Genomic DNA, 20057 nt, shown 5'->3' with positions numbered 1-20057 from the left:
CAACAGGAAGGTACATAAATCCAGTCTTTTATTGTGGGCATGTTCTACAACAGACACTGCATTGGAAAAAGAGGCTTAAAACAAACGTTACATATTCTTATGAGCTGTGGTTTTAAATTCAGACAATAACAAACGCGTACGGCAGGTTCTGTGGCATGGAGGCTTTCCTCAGAACAGCAGTAGTACAGACAACTGGGACACAGTTCCACAGCCAGTCGCGGGTCATTGTTGAAAAATCGGGATAGACATCGTACACCACTGGGTTTACTGACAAACTTCAATTGGATGAAGAGGATAAACAGGCAGTATGAATGTGCTTGTCATTTAATGGCAGTTTAATTTGAAAACTGAAACCGTTAAAAGTACTAGACAAACTACGCTACTGCAGAGCCGGAAAGGTAGCACTATGAAACCAGCGAGGGCTGTGTTAAAGCCCTGGTCAGACAGTGACCTACACGGCTATGTGCAGAGTGATGGGGCAGTGGTCGCTTCCCAGGGCCTTGTTGCGGATCTTGCTGTCGCACAGGCCCGGCAGCAGGCTGGACGACAGCAGGAAGTAATCGAGCCTCCAGCCCACGTTCTTTCCGCGGGAGTTCATCATGTAGGTCCAGAAGGTGTAGGCGTTGGCCTGCTCCGGGTAGAGCTCGCGGAAGCTGTCGGTGAAACCGGACTCCAGCAGCTGGCTGATGCCCTCGCGCTCCTCTGGGGTGAATCCGGCGCTTTTCTTGTTCCCCTTCGGGTTCTTCAGGTCGATATCCTGGTGTGCGACGTTGAGGTCGCCGCACAGCACCAGGGGCTTCTGCATGTCCAGCTCACTCAGGTACGCCTGGAAGTCCACGTCCCACGTTTTGCGGTAATCTAGGCGCACAAGGCCTCTGCCGGAGTTCGGCACGTAGGCGGTCACCAGGTAGAAGCTGGGGAACTCGGCGGTGATGACGCGGCCCTCCTTGTCATGCTCTTCTTTGCCTGGAGCGTTTGGAAGGTAAGGAGCCGTTAGGAATGGAATGTCTTTACCAGGATTCAAAATAAAAATTTATTGTGTAGGTCTGTGTTCACAAAAAAATTGCAGGGTAATAAAAAAAACTCAATTCACTCATAGTTCTGACAATATGCTCATTCCTTTTCTTGAGACATGTGTAAATGTGAATGTACAGTAAATGTGAAGCTACAGTCAGCAGCCACTTAGCTTAGCATAAAAACTGTAGATGTACTTAAAAAATTAATCCTAAATGTCTTTTCATGCAATTTCCAAACGCTTAAAAGTTAATACATTTGAAGCTGTACTTCAAATTTGCTTTACAAAATGATGCCCTAGAATCTAAACTAGTATTGTTGTCATTTACAGCCACCAGTGCAGAGGTGTGCTATACAGGCCCAGTAGAAGACACCACTCACCAATGCCATAGGTGACTTTGAGGGGTTCAGTCTTGCACAGCATGGCCACACCACTGTAACCCTCCTTCTCATCGGACGAGGCCCAATACTTGTGAGGGTACTCTGGCATCGAGGTGATGGCAGCGGGGAGGGATTTCTCTGCACACTTTGTCTCCTGCAGGCACAAAACATCTGGAGCCTCCTCACGTACCCACTGGGAGGAAGAACACAAATGTTGGACCGTTAAAACTGCTCTCAAGACTTAACTTCGCAAATCACTCACGTTGCCTTCGGTCACCGCAGACGCACATCCAGGCCATTCTTTTTCACCCAGGCCCTCAGGCCGTCAACGTTCCAGGAGGTGATCTTCATGTTGGCGTCGCGTCCGTCTTTGCTGGTAATTTTGTCAGGAGGATCTTCGTACAATATCGGGGCCTCTGGTTCCTTAGCCTTCTTGGTTTTCTTTGCCGAAGCTGCGAGGTGAAAGACGCATACGGGGTCATGAAAGTGGTTGATCACACACACACACACACACGTTTCAGTTTAAGAGATGCATTTAAAAGTTGTTCGATATGCAGTAGAACAGCAAGTGTTTGTGCGTTGGTGCACGCTCTCTCACCGGAGCCAGTGTCATTGTCATTGTCCCCGTCCGCGGCCGCCTCTTCTGCCTTCTTGCCTCTCTTCATGCTTGAATTCCCTCTGACTGCAAACACACCTCGCAGACACACAGCACGCACACACAACAGCACACACGCCGCTGGGGGAAAACAGAAGAGCAATTAATGTGATGCATTTCTCTGGAAACTTATCAGTCAATACACAAGAGTTTCACAGTTGTTTCCCACTGTGCCATTAGGGTCAAATCATCAGCATGTTTTTACTGGAGTGCAATCAAATCCACTGCTGTTTGATAAAACAAAAAAAATATCTGAAGATATCACCTGAGAATTCTCTTTTTTCATATTTGTCATTTATGTACTGCACTTTGTTAATAATCTGCAAACATTTACAATAGTACAAAGAGGCAAGTCTGAAAACTTGCGTGCGAACTAACACTCGATACACTCAATAGATGCACATCAACACCAGTATTGCACTATCGAGTGTTAGCCGAAATACCATTAGTGTCCGCATAATGCAAAATCCCTCCGTTTTAAACGCCATTTGTTTAAGATAATGTGCTTGGAAAGTAAATCCTCTGACTAAGTGGGAGCAAGCGGGACGTTTATTTTGATGCAAGTCGTTGCTGTGAAGAAGCTTATAGCCGAGCACATTAAATACAAAATATTAATACATTTCTAGCCCACTGGATGCACAATTAACAACATGCACGGAGAAGACGCAAAACCCTAAAAAGAAATAGCTACGCTGTTTTAACGAGGTACACAACAGGTTTTGTGGCCAGCTATGCTAACGCTAGCTTGTCCTCCGTGACAAAGAGAACAGAGCCAGCAGCAGACGGCCTGCGCTGAGAATGAATGGAGCCAGCTAGCTTAATTAGCCTGATATGCATCTTATTTGATTAATCTACAAATGCAAATGCGGTACAACAACGCACGTGTTTTCATTTCAACCAGCAACACGTTTCAGAAAAAGGAGATGCAAATAATCTTACTTGCACTTTCACAACAGGATGCAAAGACGAGATGAGTACTTCTTTTGTCACTTCCCCCAAACCAAACTCACAATGCACTGCAAAGATTCCTCACCACGTGCTTGATGCACTTACTGAGTGCCTAAACGTATGCCTGACAGAAATGACAAATAACACGTTTTTATCACGTCTTTTCAAATTGAAAAACGAAATACACATCTGTAGCTGATATGAAACATATTACATTATCTTGATTTGTTGCTGGAGTAAAACTTTATTTAGACACTGTTTTTTGGTGAGGCCATATCTAGAGCTTTCAGTGTTTGGGACCATTTAGGACCCCTTTCAATGGAGGAGTTGAAGTGAAGAAGTTAGCCGAGGCAGTATAATTATTCGTTTAGAAGTTTAACTGGCACGAATTTGGATTCATTTGAATCACCGAAAGAAAGCGAAAAGGTAGGTTCACTTATTTGTAAATTCAATGTAGCGTTAATGTATCGTTAAGCTAGTTTTACGGAGACGGCATGCTGTCACTCACTGCTATCTTAACAGCTACACAGCTGTGCAGAGTGGTCTAATTAGGGTTTTCGCGCTAGCTAGACATGTACAGTATGTATACTATATTGTTGCATTTTGTATGTGCCGCGGGGGGGGGGGGGGGGGGGGGTTAGTGTAATATTTCCATAAATGTCACATAGTGTTACATTTAATAGTACAATTAAAATGGTGGCATGTAAAGCTTGTCACCAAAACATAATTAAATATAATTTCGCAGTTAGAATAGATTTGTCTATTCAGCCAGGTCTTTGAAAAAAAGAATGGGTTATAGACACTTTTTATTCAATTATTATATTATATTTAAATTGTAAACACCTATTCTATTTTAGTTTCATTAGTTTTATTAACCACTCCACCTATTGTATTTAAGTTATAAAATGTTATTATATTTTATTGTATTTTACTGTTATTTTAGCTTTTCATTATATTTTATTACGTTTTTGTTATCTTTTCTGTTGTATTTATGGTCTACACTTGTTCCATCTGTCTTATTTTCATCTCTGATACAGTTTGAACTAAACTAACATGTACTATACTAATATAGTTTGAACAGATGCACCTCCCAGTCAAACTGTGAATATACAGTCTATAGACAATGTAACAACAGCTAACCACAGCCATCTGTTAGACTAACCAGTGGACCAGTTAGACCAAATGTAATGTGTAAAATTGGTGCAGTATCTCCATAATATCTTATATTTGGCACTTCATTTTGATGATGATTATTTTTTTATATTTGATCATTCCTCATTTTTCATGATTGGCGTCAAGGAGAGATTAAATAATTCTGTAGAGAATAGACTTTAAAATAGATTTCCCTCTGTAACCATACCCGTCTTGGCTTTCCATGCAAACACTTTTTTTAGCTACCATGACTGTAGTAATTGGATTTGAGGGCAGTGCCAATAAGATCGGCATCGGAATCATCAAGGATGGTGAAGTGCTGTCCAACCCTAGGCGGACCTACATTACCCCCCCTGGTCAAGGCAAGTCAGTAAGGACACTTTCGCTTCACCGGCGATATGTCAAAGTCTTAACTAGCTTGCATGTGTAGTTGACAACATGTTGTTTTACCCATCAGGGTTCATGCCTAGTGACACTGCCAGGCACCACCGTGCTGTCATACTGACTGTCCTGAAGGAGGCTCTGGAGCAAGCAGGGCTGAAGCCTGCAGACATCGACTGTGTGGCGTACACAAAAGGTAACGTAACCTCCTGCGCGTTCACCCGGGTAGAGCAAGATTTGAACCGTCCAGATGTTTGTCAGAACGAGGCATCATTTTTTTAATGATTAAAAGTTTTGTTCTCTAATTTCACCCACAAGTACTTAATGTCACACAGGAGGAGTTTGCCTTCAGGGCTTTCAGCCAGAAAGGGTTTATTTGAACCCAGAACATGATCTGTTCCCAAATATAACCAAGTAGGTCGATTTCTGGCAGAAAGTCCCGACGACAACCTTCTCGCATGTGCTGAGAGAGAAGATGAATTACAGTTTTTTTCAATTGCTAAAAAGCAGTGTTCAATACTGAAACCACATGTTCAAAACTCTTCACACGTTCAGCGACACACAAGTGTCTACGGACCAAACTGTGAATAATTTTTCATTGCTTTCAGACAAAATGCATTCAATTACCACATTTTTCAAAATTCACAAACACTTTTGTCATTCATACTCCACAAACTGCAAAAAACTATGTATTTGCAGAACATTTTTCATATGCTAACACACTGCTTTCAAAACTGATAAAAACATATTCAAATCAGAATGATGGCAAATTTCAAACATTTCTGCAGTAATTATTTTGAAATATAGAAAATGAATGAAAATGAAATAATAATCATTCCAAGCTAATTGCAATTTCAGCTCAAAGCCAACCCAGGTGTCTTGTTTTAGTCTAATTACCGGTAGCTTGGAACTGATTTTGTTTGGAAATATGGATCACAGAAGACAGGTTGGTTGGGAAAGAGGAGTGGTACGAGGGAGAGTGCGTGGAGGACAAAGGAGAGGAAGACCAAGAGCGGTGATATCGGATGAAATAAGGGCCACAATTGTTGACCATGTTGTAAACCATGGTCTCACTTTGAGAGAGGCCGGTCTAAGGGTGCAACCTAATCTGCCCCGCTCAACAGTTGCGTCAATAATACAAATTTTCCGGCAAAACAACAGGTGAGATGATACATATTACAGTACAGTACAATAGGAGGAGTTTTCTCTGCATGGAGCTGGAAGGTTTATGACCACCATCCACATGACCAGATGACTTTACTGGAGGTAATGAATGCGGAGTGTGGAGACATTTCTCCTGAAGACTGCCAGGGTTGGGTTAGACATTCCTAAAGATACTTTCCAAGATGCATTGCCAGAGAAGACATCAGATGTGATGTTGATGAGAACATGTGGCGTAATCCAAGAGAGAGGGAGGACTAGAACCATCACAGAACTTTACAATGAGTGATTAGACTACACGTGTTGTTGACTTTTTCTTTTTTTTGCCCTGGAATTTCAGGATTTTTTTTTTCTTTTGTCACCTATTTACGGTATTTTCACAAATGAAGTACTATATTAAAAATATATATATATATTTCTGATTCATTCTTGTTACATACGTATGCTTTAGTACATTCAATAAATTAAAAATCTCTTCTATATTGAAATACTGTTTATGTGAAAATTCATTCTAACTAAATAAAAGTTCATGATTTATGTAATGCTCCCTGTTGCTAGTGTTTTTTAGGTCAGTGTGTTCTGAGTGACATGCATGTTTTCTGAATGAGAATTTGTTGCCAGTGATCGGTGGAACGAGCTTATTTTGAGACGTGTATGAAGTGTTTTGTTGGTCTGAGTGAGTTTTGGAGGTTAGATTAACCGTTTGGCCAAAATGAATCTTGGTAATGCAGACTGTGTGAAGAGTTTTGAACACGTGGTTTCAGTATTGAACACTGCTTGTTAGCAATTGAAAAAAACTGTAAATGGAAGGTGAATTAATACTGGTGCAGCATATGATAGATAATATGATCATCCATAAAACATTTTATGTTCAAGGCGTCATCAAACTAATGTGACGTTCTCTCTCAAACAAGGATATGATGTATTCTATCACTCTGACGTGACAAACACCGCTCTTTCTCTTTCTCTCTTTGTTTTCCTTCTCATTCAGGTCCTGGTATGGGTGCCCCCTTGGTGACGGTGGCTCTGGTGGCTCGTACAGTCGCACAGCTTTGGGGGAAGCCGCTCCTCGGTGTCAACCACTGTATAGGACACATTGAGATGGGCCGACTCATCACACAAGCCGACAACCCCACCGTGCTTTATGTCAGTGGAGGGAACACACAGGTTGGTTTGTGAATGCCTCGCTCCTGAGGGGAAGCTATGAGTCTGCATGCATTCCCTTCCTGATGATCAGCTATCAAACAGTGTTGGCGGAGCTGCTACATACACTTGCACATTAAGTACACAGTTTTAGGTTCATCGGGTACAAATGTATATTCTTTCTGTGCAGGTGATTGCATACTCAGAGCGGCGGTACAGAATATTTGGGGAGACCATTGACATTGCAGTTGGCAACTGTCTTGACCGGTTTGCCAGAGTTATAAAGGTATGTGCCATTCTGGTCTTTTTTTATTTAGCAACTATTTGCTTTTTGCTGTATGTGATAGGTGTTTGTTAATTCTTAGTGCGGAACTGTTTCTTCACTCAGATTTCCAATGACCCCAGTCCAGGCTACAACATAGAGCAGATGGCCAAAAAGTGAGTGAGAGTTACTCAGCAGCTTCATTGTTGTGTGCTTAATGTTTGTTTTTACACTACTAATATTTACTACTTAACTTTGCTTCTTATCCATGGTGTTAGAGGGAGTCAGTATGTGGAGCTGCCATATACAGTAAAAGGAATGGACGTCTCGTTTTCTGGGATTTTATCCTATATTGAGGTGAGTGGTTTGCTTGTCCGTTAAACTATTTATCTATAAGAAATGCCGTCATCCTCTCTGTTGTCCTTTGACATGATGTAGATATTAATGAGGCAAATCTCAAAGCTGATACTCAAGGTTGCACTTGATGCTTACTTCATCGTTCTTTTGGTTCATGATCCTAAAAGTTGTTTCCTATTGTTGTTCCATAGGAAGCTTCTCATAAGATGCTGAGCTCTGGTCAGTGTGCAGCAGAGGACCTGTGTTTCTCCCTACAGGTACAAATAACTATCAGTTCAATCCTGGAAACCATCGGCTATCGGTCTGTTGACGATTGAGACTCTTGGGACAATAGCCAAGAGATCTCCGGTCAAGATTTCGTCTTCCATGCGGTGGCCAATTATTCACTGTACAATTAGCAGCTTGAGACACGAGAATGAAGTTGGAGTTGAGAGATGATGTGTACGACCGGATTAATTAACAAGTAGCGAGTTTATCTCATTATTTTAAATACATTTTCTTCTGATGACAGCCGATGGGTTCCCGAGATTGCACTTCATCCAATGCTATATGCCTCTTTTGCTTTTCACATGGATTGTTTACCTGCATTCAACCATAACACGCTCAATTGTGATTTGTCAATACTACAAACGGAAACCAAAATCCTCAGTCAGTCTGTTAATGTGATGCTGCCCCACATGGTGGATGTGTAGCTCAGTTAAAAGCTCTATTGAGCCATTTGAGATTTTGTCTTTATTGCCCAACACTAATGCCTTCCTCTTTGCAGGAGACCGTGTTCGCCATGCTGGTAGAGATCACAGAGAGGGCCATGGCTCACTGCGGCTCCCAGGAGGTCCTCATTGTGGGGGGTGTTGGCTGTAAGTACATCAGATTTTAGAAGTTCATCAGTCTTACATGGACATATGTACAATATAGGAGTCAGAGAGATTGTGTATGATATTGTATTGTACACTATTTCTACAGTTGCAAAATGCATTAAAGTTTAAAGCTTGTTTCATTTAAAGGAACAGGTTACCCAAGTTACTTTCTACAACAACCCAATTAGTGTCTCTCCTGGATGTCATAGTAGCAGAGTAGTAACAGCACAAAAGATTCTTCCTGTTGAAAACCAAAGACAATATCTTGCAATGTGTAAGAGGTTGTACTATTCTCCGAATGGGTAGCTCTTTTTACTTTTCTACTATACTACTGTTATACTAAACTAATTAATTTTATACTTCAACATAGCACAAAAAGTAAGGACATTTGTGTTTGGTAGATTATTTCTTTGTTGTAACAATGCTTCTTGGCAATAAATCTTATACCGTTGGAAAGCCGGTTTATTTCCCTTTTTAAATGGTTCCACATTTGTAAGGAACATGTATTTGTGGGATGAGCAGCAGAGCTGAGTTTGTGGGTTGCGCCCATGAAAATTTGCCAAATCGTCTCTGCCAACGGCAAACAGCTTTTTCTGCCATTGACTCTTGTTTGGTGGATTGGATGATTGAAGTCTGAAGAAACAAGACATATTGACAATTTAACAATTTTTAAATTTAACAAACAGGAGCCTCAGTAGTGTGTGGAAGAACCATACACAGCCACAACAGCCTGGCACCTCCTCCTCATGCTGGTCACCAGCCTGGTCACACTGCTGTGGGAGGGCAGCCCATTCTTCAAAAAGCATTTGTCGCAAGTCAGACAACGTGGCTGTGTTGGTCACTCTGGCACGAACAGCTGATCACACAAGTGTTCAATAGGGTTGAGGTCAGGACTGCTGGCAGACCATTCCATCCTCTCCACTCCCAAATTCTGGAGGTAGTCTCTGATAAACTGCTCTGTTGGCATTGGCAGAGAAGATTTGGCAAATTTTTCATGGCCGCAACCCACAAACTCAGCCTGCTGCTCATCCCACAAATGCATGTTCCTTACAAATGTAGCACCATTTATAAGGGAAATATATACAACAAAGAAATAATCTACACAAAATACTTTTTGTGCTATGTTTATATGTAGTATATATTAGTACATTTTCTTGATTATATACTTTTACTTTGGTAAGCTTTTGAATAAAGGGCTTTTAGTTGTAACAGTGTTTTTTAAATGGTGGTGTTAATACTTTTACTTAATTAAAAGATCTTAGTACTTCTACCACTATTGTCATACTATACTATGGTCTTTTGACTTTTTATATGACACTTCAACACTATACTTTTCATTACATTTTTATTAATTATTCTAAATCTTATGACCACATTGATAATGTCAGCTTTTGTTTACTCAAGTAAACAAAACCAAACAGCAGCCGCGTCAGCCAAAGAAGAGGGCATCCTTGGTCAGGTGCTGAGTCATCGGCCCAATCCAGATCTCCACACTCACGGAGTGTGAGGAGCGCTCCCGTAGAGTCCGTGAGGGTTTAGGGCTGTCCTCGCTGTCAAATCAGTGTTTGAGGGCTCTGACATGTTGAGCCCTTTATGAACCCTTTCTGTAAGGCAGCATTAGATGCAGACTTTGCCCAAGGGAATTACCCATAATTCATTGCTATGGGATGTTAAACACGGTGAACCAGTGAAAGGTAAACAAAGAGGAAGGCACAGGTGTGTTCAGTCTGTCATATTAAACGTACACAGAAACATTAAGGATTAAAGATGGAACAAAAAAAACACATGCAATCAGAGGATATTTCTTTATTTATTCAGCAAATATTTGATTTTGTCATCAAAGCTGATTTGACAAAAACAAGTAAATAGATTATCTGCCATTACCTCTCATCTTGTGAGGAAAGAGCCTGGAAGACTTATAAAATAAATACCCACAATTGTACATCATATTTTTTGACATTGTCATAGTAACGTGATATGTTGCAGCAAAGTGCTGTCCCATTCCTATTTACACCATTTCAAGCCCTTGAAGTTTCTCATACTAGATGATTTAACAGGTGACATCAGTGAGTCCCTGAGGGTTCAGTGTTTGAGGCTTTATGGGGACACTGGGATTGGGCCTCTATATCTTGAACCACACCAGGCTCAGGTGTGGTTCATCAGCTGATCAACATCCTGAAAGACAGAAGAGCCAGCAAACAGGACACAGACCCCTCGTGGAAAGAAGGGTTCATAACAGGTCGAAAGCGTTTTTAAAAAAAAATCATAGTATTCTTCATTCAGAATATTCTTTACTGCTTTTTAATGAACTTCCCATCGCAGCCACAGTTGCCAGAAGGAAGGCCTCAGTTGCCTGAAACGTGAATGTAAATTTAAACTATATACTCCTATCATAATTTAAAAAAAAAAAGGGATCTAGCCCCATTAGGGAATCAAAGAAGCCTCACATTTTATTCACCGGAAGATTTAACCTGTGACCTTTTTTTTTGTCTGCAGGTAACATGCGCTTGCAGGAGATGATGGGGGTGATGTGTAAGGAGAGAGGAGCCAAGCTGTTTGCCACAGATGAACAGTAAACCAGCCATTCATTTACTCTCTATTGACGATAGGTTAGAGTTCTTGGGACCAAACCACATGTACTGCTAATCTTTTTTCAATGTATGCTTTGTTTTAGAATGAGCTTGCGTTTTTCATCACCTGCACCTCTATAGAAACATAGCTAGAAGTAGTCACACGTTTGTCAGAACGGGGAAAATCTGATCAGCTTCTGGCTGTGATAAATGTAGTTTTGGCAAATGTTTAAAGACGATGCTATTCCATCCTCCGGGCAGCTTTTGGGGTTCAGAGGGTTATGTACTTAAGAATCCATAATATTCGTGTGGTCAAACGCAAGTTACTGTTGGATGATGATGCATTTGGAGTACAGTAAAAAGTATAATGGCATGCTTTGTTAAACAGTATGTGAGTAGTGGTAAATTGGCTGGACACGAAAAACACACTGGCCCTTTAAGAGATGTCACTCCTATCAAACTTTAGTTTGAATGTGAAAAAAGAGCCGTTGTCATTTCACTAGCCCTCACTGCTACAATAGTCTGTCACAACACTGTTGCATGTTCAATCAAAATAACTTCACTTTGTGCCACAGGTTCTGCATCGACAACGGAGCAATGATTGCTCAAGCCGGCTGGGAGATGTTTAGGTCCGGTCAAGTGACGGAGCTGGAAGACTCGTGGATTACACAAAGGTAGCCTTCACATTACTAGTTCTGTCTCTTTATACTGCATCAGTCTTTTAGGAAATCATGGAAATGCTAAGTGGTACTGGGACTTAGTGGTCTTTTCAATTGGATACACGGTGCCGCTATAGGTTTTACTGTCCTCAATAACCCAGGGTGAATACCATTTCTGGATTAGCACTCCCAAAATGTAGAAGATAAATAGATTTTATTTTGTTATCTGTCCATGTTGATCATGAACATGTTTCCTGTCGTAGGTACAGAACAGATGAAGTGGAGGTAACGTGGAGAGACTGATGACCTGAGCAACATCTTGGTGCTACGTATGCTGGCTGGTCTAGTACTCCAGTGAGGGGACGTACATTTTAACCCCATGTAATGTAGCCAATTTGGTGTTAAAGATTTAGGGTTTGTTTGCAGTTACAAATGACTTAGTAATTGTGCAAAATCAAACCTGAACTTTAATTAAAAAAAAAAAAAGAGGGAAGGTTTCAAGTTTATTCATTTTTATTAAGCAATACTGTTCACTTACATTCCTCCTCTTTCTCCAGTGTAAATTTTTTTTATTCAATAAATTTTCTTTTCAAAAATCAACATACTGAACATGGTATAAGATCCCTTATGGATTTATGAGTAACATTCACCCGATTGGGGAACCAAATAAAAACAAAAAGGGACACAGCATTAAGATCTGATGGGTAAAGGGTGAACTCTACTGTGCCTTTGACTACACCCTTCTGTAAACTGAAGACACGGGATACACAAGTCCTCTGCATACATTAACCATAAAACTCTAGCAGGTACAAGACATTCTTCTGTTTCTAATTGAAGGAGGGGGGAAAGAAGAAAATAATTCGCTCTGGTGAGGGTTTCTCGCACACAGGGATTGGTCACAACAGATTTTTTAACAAAGTGCTTGATTGACCACTCGCTTTACAGAAGACAAAAAACAGCGATAAAACTGACTGCAGCTTCCAAAAGGGGGAAAAATTAAATTACAGCTCAGCGTAGATTGTTTAAAACAAATGACCAGCTCTACACATACAAGCTAAAAAGGTAATGAGGCAATGAAAACAGGTCTGATTAATTAAGGCAGGCTTTCTGTAAGGCGTTAAAAAAGTCCATTGCTGTAAGATCTCAAAGGAGTTAGTCCAAAGTGTCTCAGTGTGGCTTTGCGTGAAGACATCATCCTGAGTGCAGTGTGTGTGAACGGGACTCATACATTTGTCCATCTTTACGTGTTTAAATGTGCATGTAGGTGTGTGTTGTATACGTGTCTGTATATACTTTGGGTGTCTCACACTGCTAGGCTGGGTGCTCCTGGGTCTCCTTGTACCAGACCACCTTTTTTGGAACTGCAAAACAGAACAACAACAAAAACAATGTCAGGGAGAAGTTTGGGAAAAACAGAAGGAATATAATAGAATTTACAATACATTTTTATAGATTATAATATATAAAATCAATAACATTAGAGTGTCTCGTATGCTACCACCAGACAATAAATGTTAGAGACTAGGGGTGTGCCATATCATATTGTTAGTCACAATACCGGTATAATTGATCAGATTTTCTAAAATGTTATTATAATGGCAATAATACGACTAGTTGATGTAGTCACGTCATATGATTATACACACTGAGCATTGCTGAAAAGCTAAATTGCTTCACTTAGGACGAAGGGAGTTAAAGACTTTGGTAGTGTGGAACAGTTGGGCCTGAGGATACAAACGGGACGTATAGGAAAACTTTAGGGGTGGTTACCATACCCGGAATTAATGATGATCCTCAATCTCTCAACCACAACTGCTGCGTTACACAAACACACGGCTCTCACTCGGCTAATAGCTAATTGTTATAAACAAGTGAAAGTTATTTTGTGGAGCTGCCTCATAGTGAAGGATCTGAATGACTTAAGTTCCCTCTAAGCAGTGTTCTCCAGTGTATGTCTGGGGATTTTACTGTTAACGAGGCTGGAGTAATAAAGTTGATGCCGTCTTGGTTGCAGATTATTATTTTATTACTTCATAAAGTATAAGAGCAACGTAACCTACAGGCAGTGAATCACATCAGCAGAGGGAGGAGGACCGATACCGACTGATTTCACTCAACAGGATTTGTTTCCAGTGAGAGATAATGAGTTTAAATGGTGACTCTGCCGTTAACATTACTGTTTAACTAACTTTTCTAGAAACAATATTAGGCGTAGTTATATTTGAAATGTATATTCAAATCTAATCCCATTATGAATTTATTACCAGGCTGGCATCGGAAATGAACAGCTAATATGCACACTTAAATATTTGTTGCAAGCAAACACGTCGTACAGACCTAATGCTTTGTAACATGACAGCTGGTCAAAACAAATGCACGTCTGTGAGTATAACACAAGTTACAGCAGGAAGAGTAGAGGACAATAATAAATATTTTATAGGCTAAAGAGAAAATCCAAGAGTAAATGATTCATGCTCCCAATTGGCCCAATGCAGGGTTCAATCCGATATATATAATCATTTTACAAGCTGGGCAGCTCATTCTAGAATCAAATGTGCCCTTTTTAACGTCATCATCACTGAGGTGTGTGACACCGTAGTAAAGACACTGGTTCAAAGAGCACAGATCTACATAACGCAATAGTGATATAACTAACAATTCAGGTTGTTTCCAAAATAGACATAACTACTAACTATTGTCACGACACGTTAACACATTTAAGGTGCTACGCTTTGACTCAACGTACCTTTTTTCTGTTTGTTGCACATAGCGTTCCATTCTGAGAGGACAAAAAGAGGGTAATTGTTAGAATTAATTCTCTGAAACGAAAGTGCTCAAATATTATCTGGCACAACAATGTCTTTAAAGTACATCCCAATTCTCACCTCTACTGTGATAGTTCAAAGCCTCCATTAGATGGCGACAACTAAGCAGCAGCTTCCCGTTGCTTGCGTCCACCTCTGGGCGCGTGGTGGGGGGGGCAGAGGTAGCGACTGGAACGGGCGTGTCCTCCGGAGGCTGGACTGTGAGAACTGTCTCGAACTGTAGGTCTGCCGACTGTGCGGCGTCTGTGGGCTGAGGAGGGAGGGCGTTGGCAGCGGGTCGAGGGCCGGAGGCTTCGCTGATAAAACTGAGACCCCACTGGTTCTGTAGCAGCACGCCGATGGCAGGGCGGTCCTCCTCCAGCCCCCCACTGGCCGCTCCCGCCTTCACCTTGGACGCGTAGCTGACGGCAGGCTGCAGCTTGGCGGGGCTGTCCTGCACTGGGAAGGCAGGTGGGGGCTTGAGCAGCGACAGACTGTCCTCCACCCACCTCTCCTTCTGGTTAACCTTTTGTGGCCGCTCGCTTACTCGGCCGACCCCCTTCTGACTTTCCCTGCGGAGGCTACGGCCTTTGTGCTGCTGGCCTTTGCGCTCCTTTTCCCTGCGGAAGCTGAAGGTGTGCGCGTGGCCGGGTCCGATCAGGACGCCTTCGGGTGAAAGCTGCCGGGGCTGTTGGTCACCCCCAGAAATGCAGCCTCCGCCTCCACCACCTCCACAGTTTCCTGAGCTAGGAGACAGGCGGCGGTTGCGAATGTGAGGCTCGGAGTTGGTGGCTGCAACGAGGACTGCTGGATCACACAGGGTATCGGACTCACACACGGTGTTGCTGGCTTCCCATGTACCTGAAAGAGACGTTGACAAGTTGTAGTTAAAATAAACAATTACCAAACAACAGTGTCATTTAAAAAGTCATTTCTCTCTTCTTCGGAAACAAAATATTGAAATTCTGATTAAAATGCTTCAACCGCAACAACATCTGCATGACAGGCAAGTAAGTGGAGGTCCAATCAACAACCAGCGTTCAGGCAGCCTCCCACTGCAGATTCAGACCAAGCCAACGTGACTAATGCCGTGGAGTATTGCTGCGTACATGCGACCACGCTCGAGCGTAGACAATACAGATGTAAAAGCATATGATTAAAGTGCTTGAGCCACGCTACAGTGACAGTTCAGGAATTATCAACAGGTCAGTCTTATGGAGCATTGCAGAAGAAATACTTTGCATTTAAACTAAACATCTTTTAATTGTTAATAATTTTCAAAATAAATTAACAAAAAAGTTATTTTCTGCAAATTCTTCGTTTTCCCTATTGTACTGAAAATGTGGCGAGTACGGTTGTGCTTTTTCTTGCCAATCACTGCATGCCAAACTTTAAAAAATACAAGCACAGCTCGGCTCTTTCTGTGATGAATATTCAGAAACAGTTTACATCTATTTTGGTATTGGCGAGACCTTGCAGATTGGTGATTGATCATATCTTTAGAAACTTATTACGGGTAAATGTGGTGTTTGGTTTCTTCAGAAACCTTAAGAAAAGAAAAAGATTTTCTATAATAAATTTGGTAATGGCATTACAATATTTTCATGAACATAAAGCTATATATGAAAGTACTTTCTAATTAGCATGACAAAAAGTGAATCGTGATACTTAATATCTGTATATTCACCACCATGTTTGAAGGCGGACGGTGCGATTACGGTCGCCTGATTCAAGGCCATTAGTAGAGCCAGTGAAACCGCCAAGCCAAAGGATCAGACATCGCTTCAAGAGGCATTTGCTCACGGCCCTGCCTAGGACAGGAAAAGCAGGCGGTGGAGCGACATTACAAAAGCAATAATCCACTTATGTAGGACTTCTTCAAGCTAGTCGAGCAGGCGGCTTCAGATCAATGATTGGAACACTGGACTCGGGGTATGTCTTGAAAATATGCCAAACCGCACTTCTCTACAACAACATAACTGTTTTACAACCATCCTAAAATATGTTGCTTTAACAAAAAGAAAGTTGTTGGCATTTATGACTTATTCAATATATTTTATATAGCCCAAAATCTGTACACCGGGACCCTCACACCAGAACAGGAAAACGTATTTATTTTTTAAGTTATAATTTTACTATGTTGAAATTTGTGCAATAAATATTGTTTACATTCAGCAACTGTTTCACACAATCTGATTTATTCATGTATTGTTTAATTTTGTGGAGCCATAATTAAGAATTTAATCACTTTAGTCTATACATCCCATTATAATGCTTTTTTAATATTCTATGTACTCCTGGCTGTAGAACACGCCAACATAAACAGATTTAACGGTAATGTCACATAAAAAAAAAAAGAAGATATCCAGTGAAACCGCCAGAATCTTAAAAAACACGGTGATACAGAAACAATTGTCGATTTGTCTAGAGTGATACTCCCCTGGCTCTCTCGCTATACGTGTACACTACCCCCTGTATGATGAATCTGGGTTCTTTTGATTAATACAAACGAAGTTGGGAAGAGTGGAAAACTGGTGCAAAATAACACACCGCCATTGGCTGGTTGTCCTCCCAGCCACAACGGGTTGGAACACTCCAAATATTCACATTCCACGCATCCCAGAAACAAGTTCCAGGTTTTGGTGATTACACTGTCACAAAGAACATCACTCATCGCAATAATTTGGACCAAGTCTTAAGAGACCACGCTCAACACGCAATAATCCCTGTCCTGAGATACAAAGAGTCTAACAAAACACAAGATTCTTCACTTGGCACTGGTTATCATAGCGTCCACTCCCTTTCGCCACGCATCTCACCGTTAGTGATATTGTACCAATGTTACACAACGACCTGTGTGTCATTCAGTAACAATAGATGACTCGCGGTGTTCAAGGAATGATTTTCAACTTAGTATTGACCGGGGGGGGGGGGGGGTCATTTATATTAGTTCTAGCGTAGCCATTTTCTGTCCATGTGACCACACGACAGACAGACAAACATTACCGCCCGCTGTTTCTAAAGGCATGTCGACGGGTGCTTTGTACTGTTACATAACTTGTGTGGTCACAAATGTCGATGAAACACGCCAATACGATTAAGAAAATGATACACACGGCCCGAATAGCGTGCCCGCTCTAAAGCGCCACAATTCAACTAAACTGGAGCGGTGACGTTAGTTTTCCAATCCAGAGAGCTCCCGACGAACTAGCTGCCCGTATTCCAGTCTCCGGTTAAAAGAGTAAATTGACCACTTTATAGAGTATATTTGGATACAACAACATGCTATGACCCGTGTGCGCGGTGTTGGCCGCTAACAAGACGGCGAAAGCGGCGAGCCAGCCCCGGTGTTAGCTAACTTTAATTAGCAGCGTCATGGTGCGGCGACTTAAACTCGACGGTTTTTATTCATCTGCCGTCACTGCATGGTAAATGCAGTTCAACAATGTCTCAAAAACAACGGTTGACGCAAAAGAGAGGGCCATAGTTTCTTACCATATCGTGAAATTAACAGCTAGCTAGCATGTTAGCCGAAGTCAAAGTTTCGTAACCCCCCATTCAAAGCGGGGAGCAGGCTGCTATCGACGCCGATAGCATAGTTGCTAACACCATCGACAAGACAACAAAATCGCTTCTGAAAGTGAGGAATTTTGGTCAGATATGTCAGAAAGTTATATAAACTTACCTGTTTTGATATGCATGTCTTTTCGTTTAGCGTATTGTGGAAGCTTAACCGTTTAGTAACTTTTGTTTACGGCGTTAAGATAACGACGGCTCGCTGGTTGAGTCTTGTGTGGCCACCCGGAAGCGACACGAGAATGTGGGTGGGACAGGAAGTCCCTACACATAAGGGGTCCGGCGGGAAACTTGGAGGGAATTTTATATTCAAACCTGTGTATGACGAAAAAACCATGTGATAACCACGTGGTGTCATAGACGATAGTGACAGATGACACAGCGTTAAGGTACTTACATAAGTCTGATATAACAATAGCAAACGCAAGCAAATCAAATGGTGTCTATTTGTATGGGGAAGGAAACTTAGCTCTGCCAAAGTAAAAGTTGCTGTTGTCTCTAACCTCTTTGTTTTTCTGGAAAAATAAGAGATTTTCAGGCCTCTACTTATCAATTAAGGGAACAAGAAGGATATCACAAGAGGAACTGCTCACAACGTTTTGGCATATGCAAGAAAAAAAAGTAGACTTATACAAAATGGTCTGTTCCTTGTCCCACACTCACAAAACTGGTCTGAAGGGTCTAAATGCTTTTAAGATTTTGATTAGCAAGATATATTATCTGTAACAACCTCTGTTTATATGACTGACCCTACCAGCAACCACGAGAAATCTAATTTGATGACACAAAAGCTCAGAGCACTTAACACAGATGTTAGACAACATACTCCAAACTCAGTTAACAGGCTCTTTCATATTCTGTTGATTACAGACAACCTGCTCTTGTACCTTATTCCTTTCATTGTTTTTCTGAACGGTAACTTCGAGTAAGACAACCTTAAATCAGTTTACATAGAAACCTGTAATCAGCCACACGGTGGAGCGGAAGCCGATTCATTAATTTCTCTATACATTTGTGTCAAGTTGGAAATAAACAATCATACAAAACAAATAATGTAGGAATACTCACGTCTGATCCTTTGTGTCTGCTGCTTTGCTCGGCTTTATCGCTGTTCCCACGCTCTCCTCTCTCTCCACTGTCCTCCAGATTCTCCATCTCCTCTTTGATCATTTACCTTTTGAAATGTTCTTAAAATGACCCTACATGTTATCTACAATCTCTGTCTTCTACCCCCTTTAACACATTTGAAGTATTCCTTTAATAAACTAAAACATCATTCTTAGATTGTTCATCGGCATCATCAACATCCTCCTAACATTCTCTCAAGCTGCCCCCGCAGCCAAGGCAGAACACACGTAGCTTATCATGAATGAAACTGAATATAATAAAATAAATATAGACTAAATTAATGATCCACCTTAACTAGTTGGCAACAGACAATGCTCCCGTTTTTAGACTTCTTCCACTGGTTCTCTGCCCCGTGGGTAATGTCCAGTATCTTTCGCACAGGTTTCTTAATTCTAATTAATTGTAACGCTATTAAAAGCAACTTTGATTTTGGCGGTCCTTGTGGACGGAGGTGATAGTGTTTCCGAGTGCTAGATTCTGGTTGTCCCGTGCCTCCATTGCCCAGCAAACAGGCCTGCATCTCCAGCAGTGTGGTGTCGGCGTCTGCTCCCTACGAGCACCGACGGAGCAGCGAGGCGAAGCTCTGCTCCTGGGCGGAGGAGGAGACGCTGCTGGGCTCTCCTCCTCCTGCCGGAACTTCCGACTGCAGGTCGAAGGCGACAGCAAAGCCAGATCTCCATTGGAAACGTATGCTGCCGTTTTTGTTTGGGAGGGATATTCTTATACGATTTGATGACATCTAGTTCTTGTCCTACAAAACACTCTTAAGACATTTTGAACAAAAGCATCTGCTAAATGAATGTAATCTAATGTAGCTGTCTGTTTGACTCGTATCTTGTTTGTATCAGCATGTACCAAAAAAGTTCCTTTGTTCACAAAACCAGACAACTATATTTTTCCAAAGATGGTTCTCATGCATCATATTGTCACTACATGAAAAAAAAAAAATATTGATTAAAGTTTTTATTTAAAATGAGAAATCCTACATACATCATTGGCTCCTGGCAGC

General features: G+C 41.5%; 3 protein-coding genes across 3 annotated transcripts; 1 reads left to right on the top strand and 2 right to left on the bottom strand.

Moving 5' to 3' along the window:
* Positions 1 to 26: 26 nt before the first annotated feature.
* apex1 (APEX nuclease (multifunctional DNA repair enzyme) 1) lies at positions 27 to 3074 on the bottom strand. Its single transcript, XM_079184185.1, has 5 exons — positions 2990 to 3074; positions 1994 to 2131; positions 1684 to 1847; positions 1396 to 1588; positions 27 to 966 (listed from the first exon to the last, which is right to left on the bottom strand). Exons 2-5 carry the CDS (start codon positions 2058 to 2060, stop codon positions 452 to 454), a joined length of 939 nt encoding a protein of 312 aa, XP_079040311.1. The 5' UTR covers positions 2061 to 2131; positions 2990 to 3074; the 3' UTR covers positions 27 to 451.
* A 237-nt stretch (positions 3075 to 3311) lies between these two features.
* On the top strand, positions 3312 to 12084 carry osgep (O-sialoglycoprotein endopeptidase). Its single transcript, XM_079183561.1, has 12 exons — positions 3312 to 3424; positions 4393 to 4512; positions 4608 to 4727; positions 6684 to 6859; positions 7026 to 7121; positions 7224 to 7273; positions 7376 to 7454; positions 7646 to 7711; positions 8221 to 8311; positions 10808 to 10883; positions 11457 to 11555; positions 11804 to 12084. Exons 2-12 carry the CDS (start codon positions 4398 to 4400, stop codon positions 11841 to 11843), a joined length of 1008 nt encoding a protein of 335 aa, XP_079039687.1. The 5' UTR covers positions 3312 to 3424; positions 4393 to 4397; the 3' UTR covers positions 11844 to 12084.
* Positions 12085 to 12221: 137 nt separating this feature from the next.
* Positions 12222 to 18150, bottom strand: LOC306713744 (uncharacterized protein). Its single transcript, XM_079183562.1, has 4 exons — positions 18030 to 18150; positions 14426 to 15205; positions 14287 to 14319; positions 12222 to 12901 (listed from the first exon to the last, which is right to left on the bottom strand). Exons 1-4 carry the CDS (start codon positions 18043 to 18045, stop codon positions 12852 to 12854), a joined length of 879 nt encoding a protein of 292 aa, XP_079039688.1. The 5' UTR covers positions 18046 to 18150; the 3' UTR covers positions 12222 to 12851.
* Between the last annotated feature and the right edge of the window lie 1907 nt (positions 18151 to 20057).

Source organism: Pholis gunnellus (assembly GCF_910591455.1).
Source record: "Pholis gunnellus genome assembly, chromosome: 22".
Taxonomy (NCBI): domain Eukaryota; kingdom Metazoa; phylum Chordata; class Actinopteri; order Perciformes; family Pholidae; genus Pholis; species Pholis gunnellus.
The sequence above is the reverse complement of the archived record's forward strand: the minus strand, read 5'-3'. Positions and strand labels throughout refer to the sequence as shown.

What these genes read in the sequence shown, in the direction of transcription:
- apex1 (XM_079184185.1), bottom strand. Translation starts at nt 2,060, where the DNA reads ATGAAGAGAGGCAAGAAGGCAGAAGAGGCGGCCGCGGACGGGGACAAT. An exon ending in TGAAAAAGAATGGCCTGGAT is followed by an intron (nt 1,589 to 1,683) that starts GTGCGTCTGCGG and finishes TCTTCCTCCCAG; the next exon opens with TGGGTACGTGAGGAGGCTCC. An exon ending in CAAAGTCACCTATGGCATTG is followed by an intron (nt 967 to 1,395) that starts GTGAGTGGTGTC and finishes CAAACGCTCCAG; the next exon opens with GCAAAGAAGAGCATGACAAG.
- osgep (XM_079183561.1), top strand. Translation starts at nt 4,398, where the DNA reads ATGACTGTAGTAATTGGATTTGAGGGCAGTGCCAATAAGATCGGCATC. An exon ending in TCAGTGGAGGGAACACACAG is followed by an intron (nt 6,860 to 7,025) that starts GTTGGTTTGTGA and finishes CTTTCTGTGCAG; the next exon opens with GTGATTGCATACTCAGAGCG. An exon ending in CTGTTTGCCACAGATGAACA is followed by an intron (nt 10,884 to 11,456) that starts GTAAACCAGCCA and finishes TTTGTGCCACAG; the next exon opens with GTTCTGCATCGACAACGGAG.
- LOC306713744 (XM_079183562.1), bottom strand. An exon ending in TTTGAACTATCACAGTAGAG is followed by an intron (nt 14,320 to 14,425) that starts GTGAGAATTGGG and finishes TTGTCCTCTCAG; the next exon opens with AATGGAACGCTATGTGCAAC. An exon ending in GTGCAACAAACAGAAAAAAG is followed by an intron (nt 12,902 to 14,286) that starts GTACGTTGAGTC and finishes TCTGTTTTGCAG; the next exon opens with TTCCAAAAAAGGTGGTCTGG.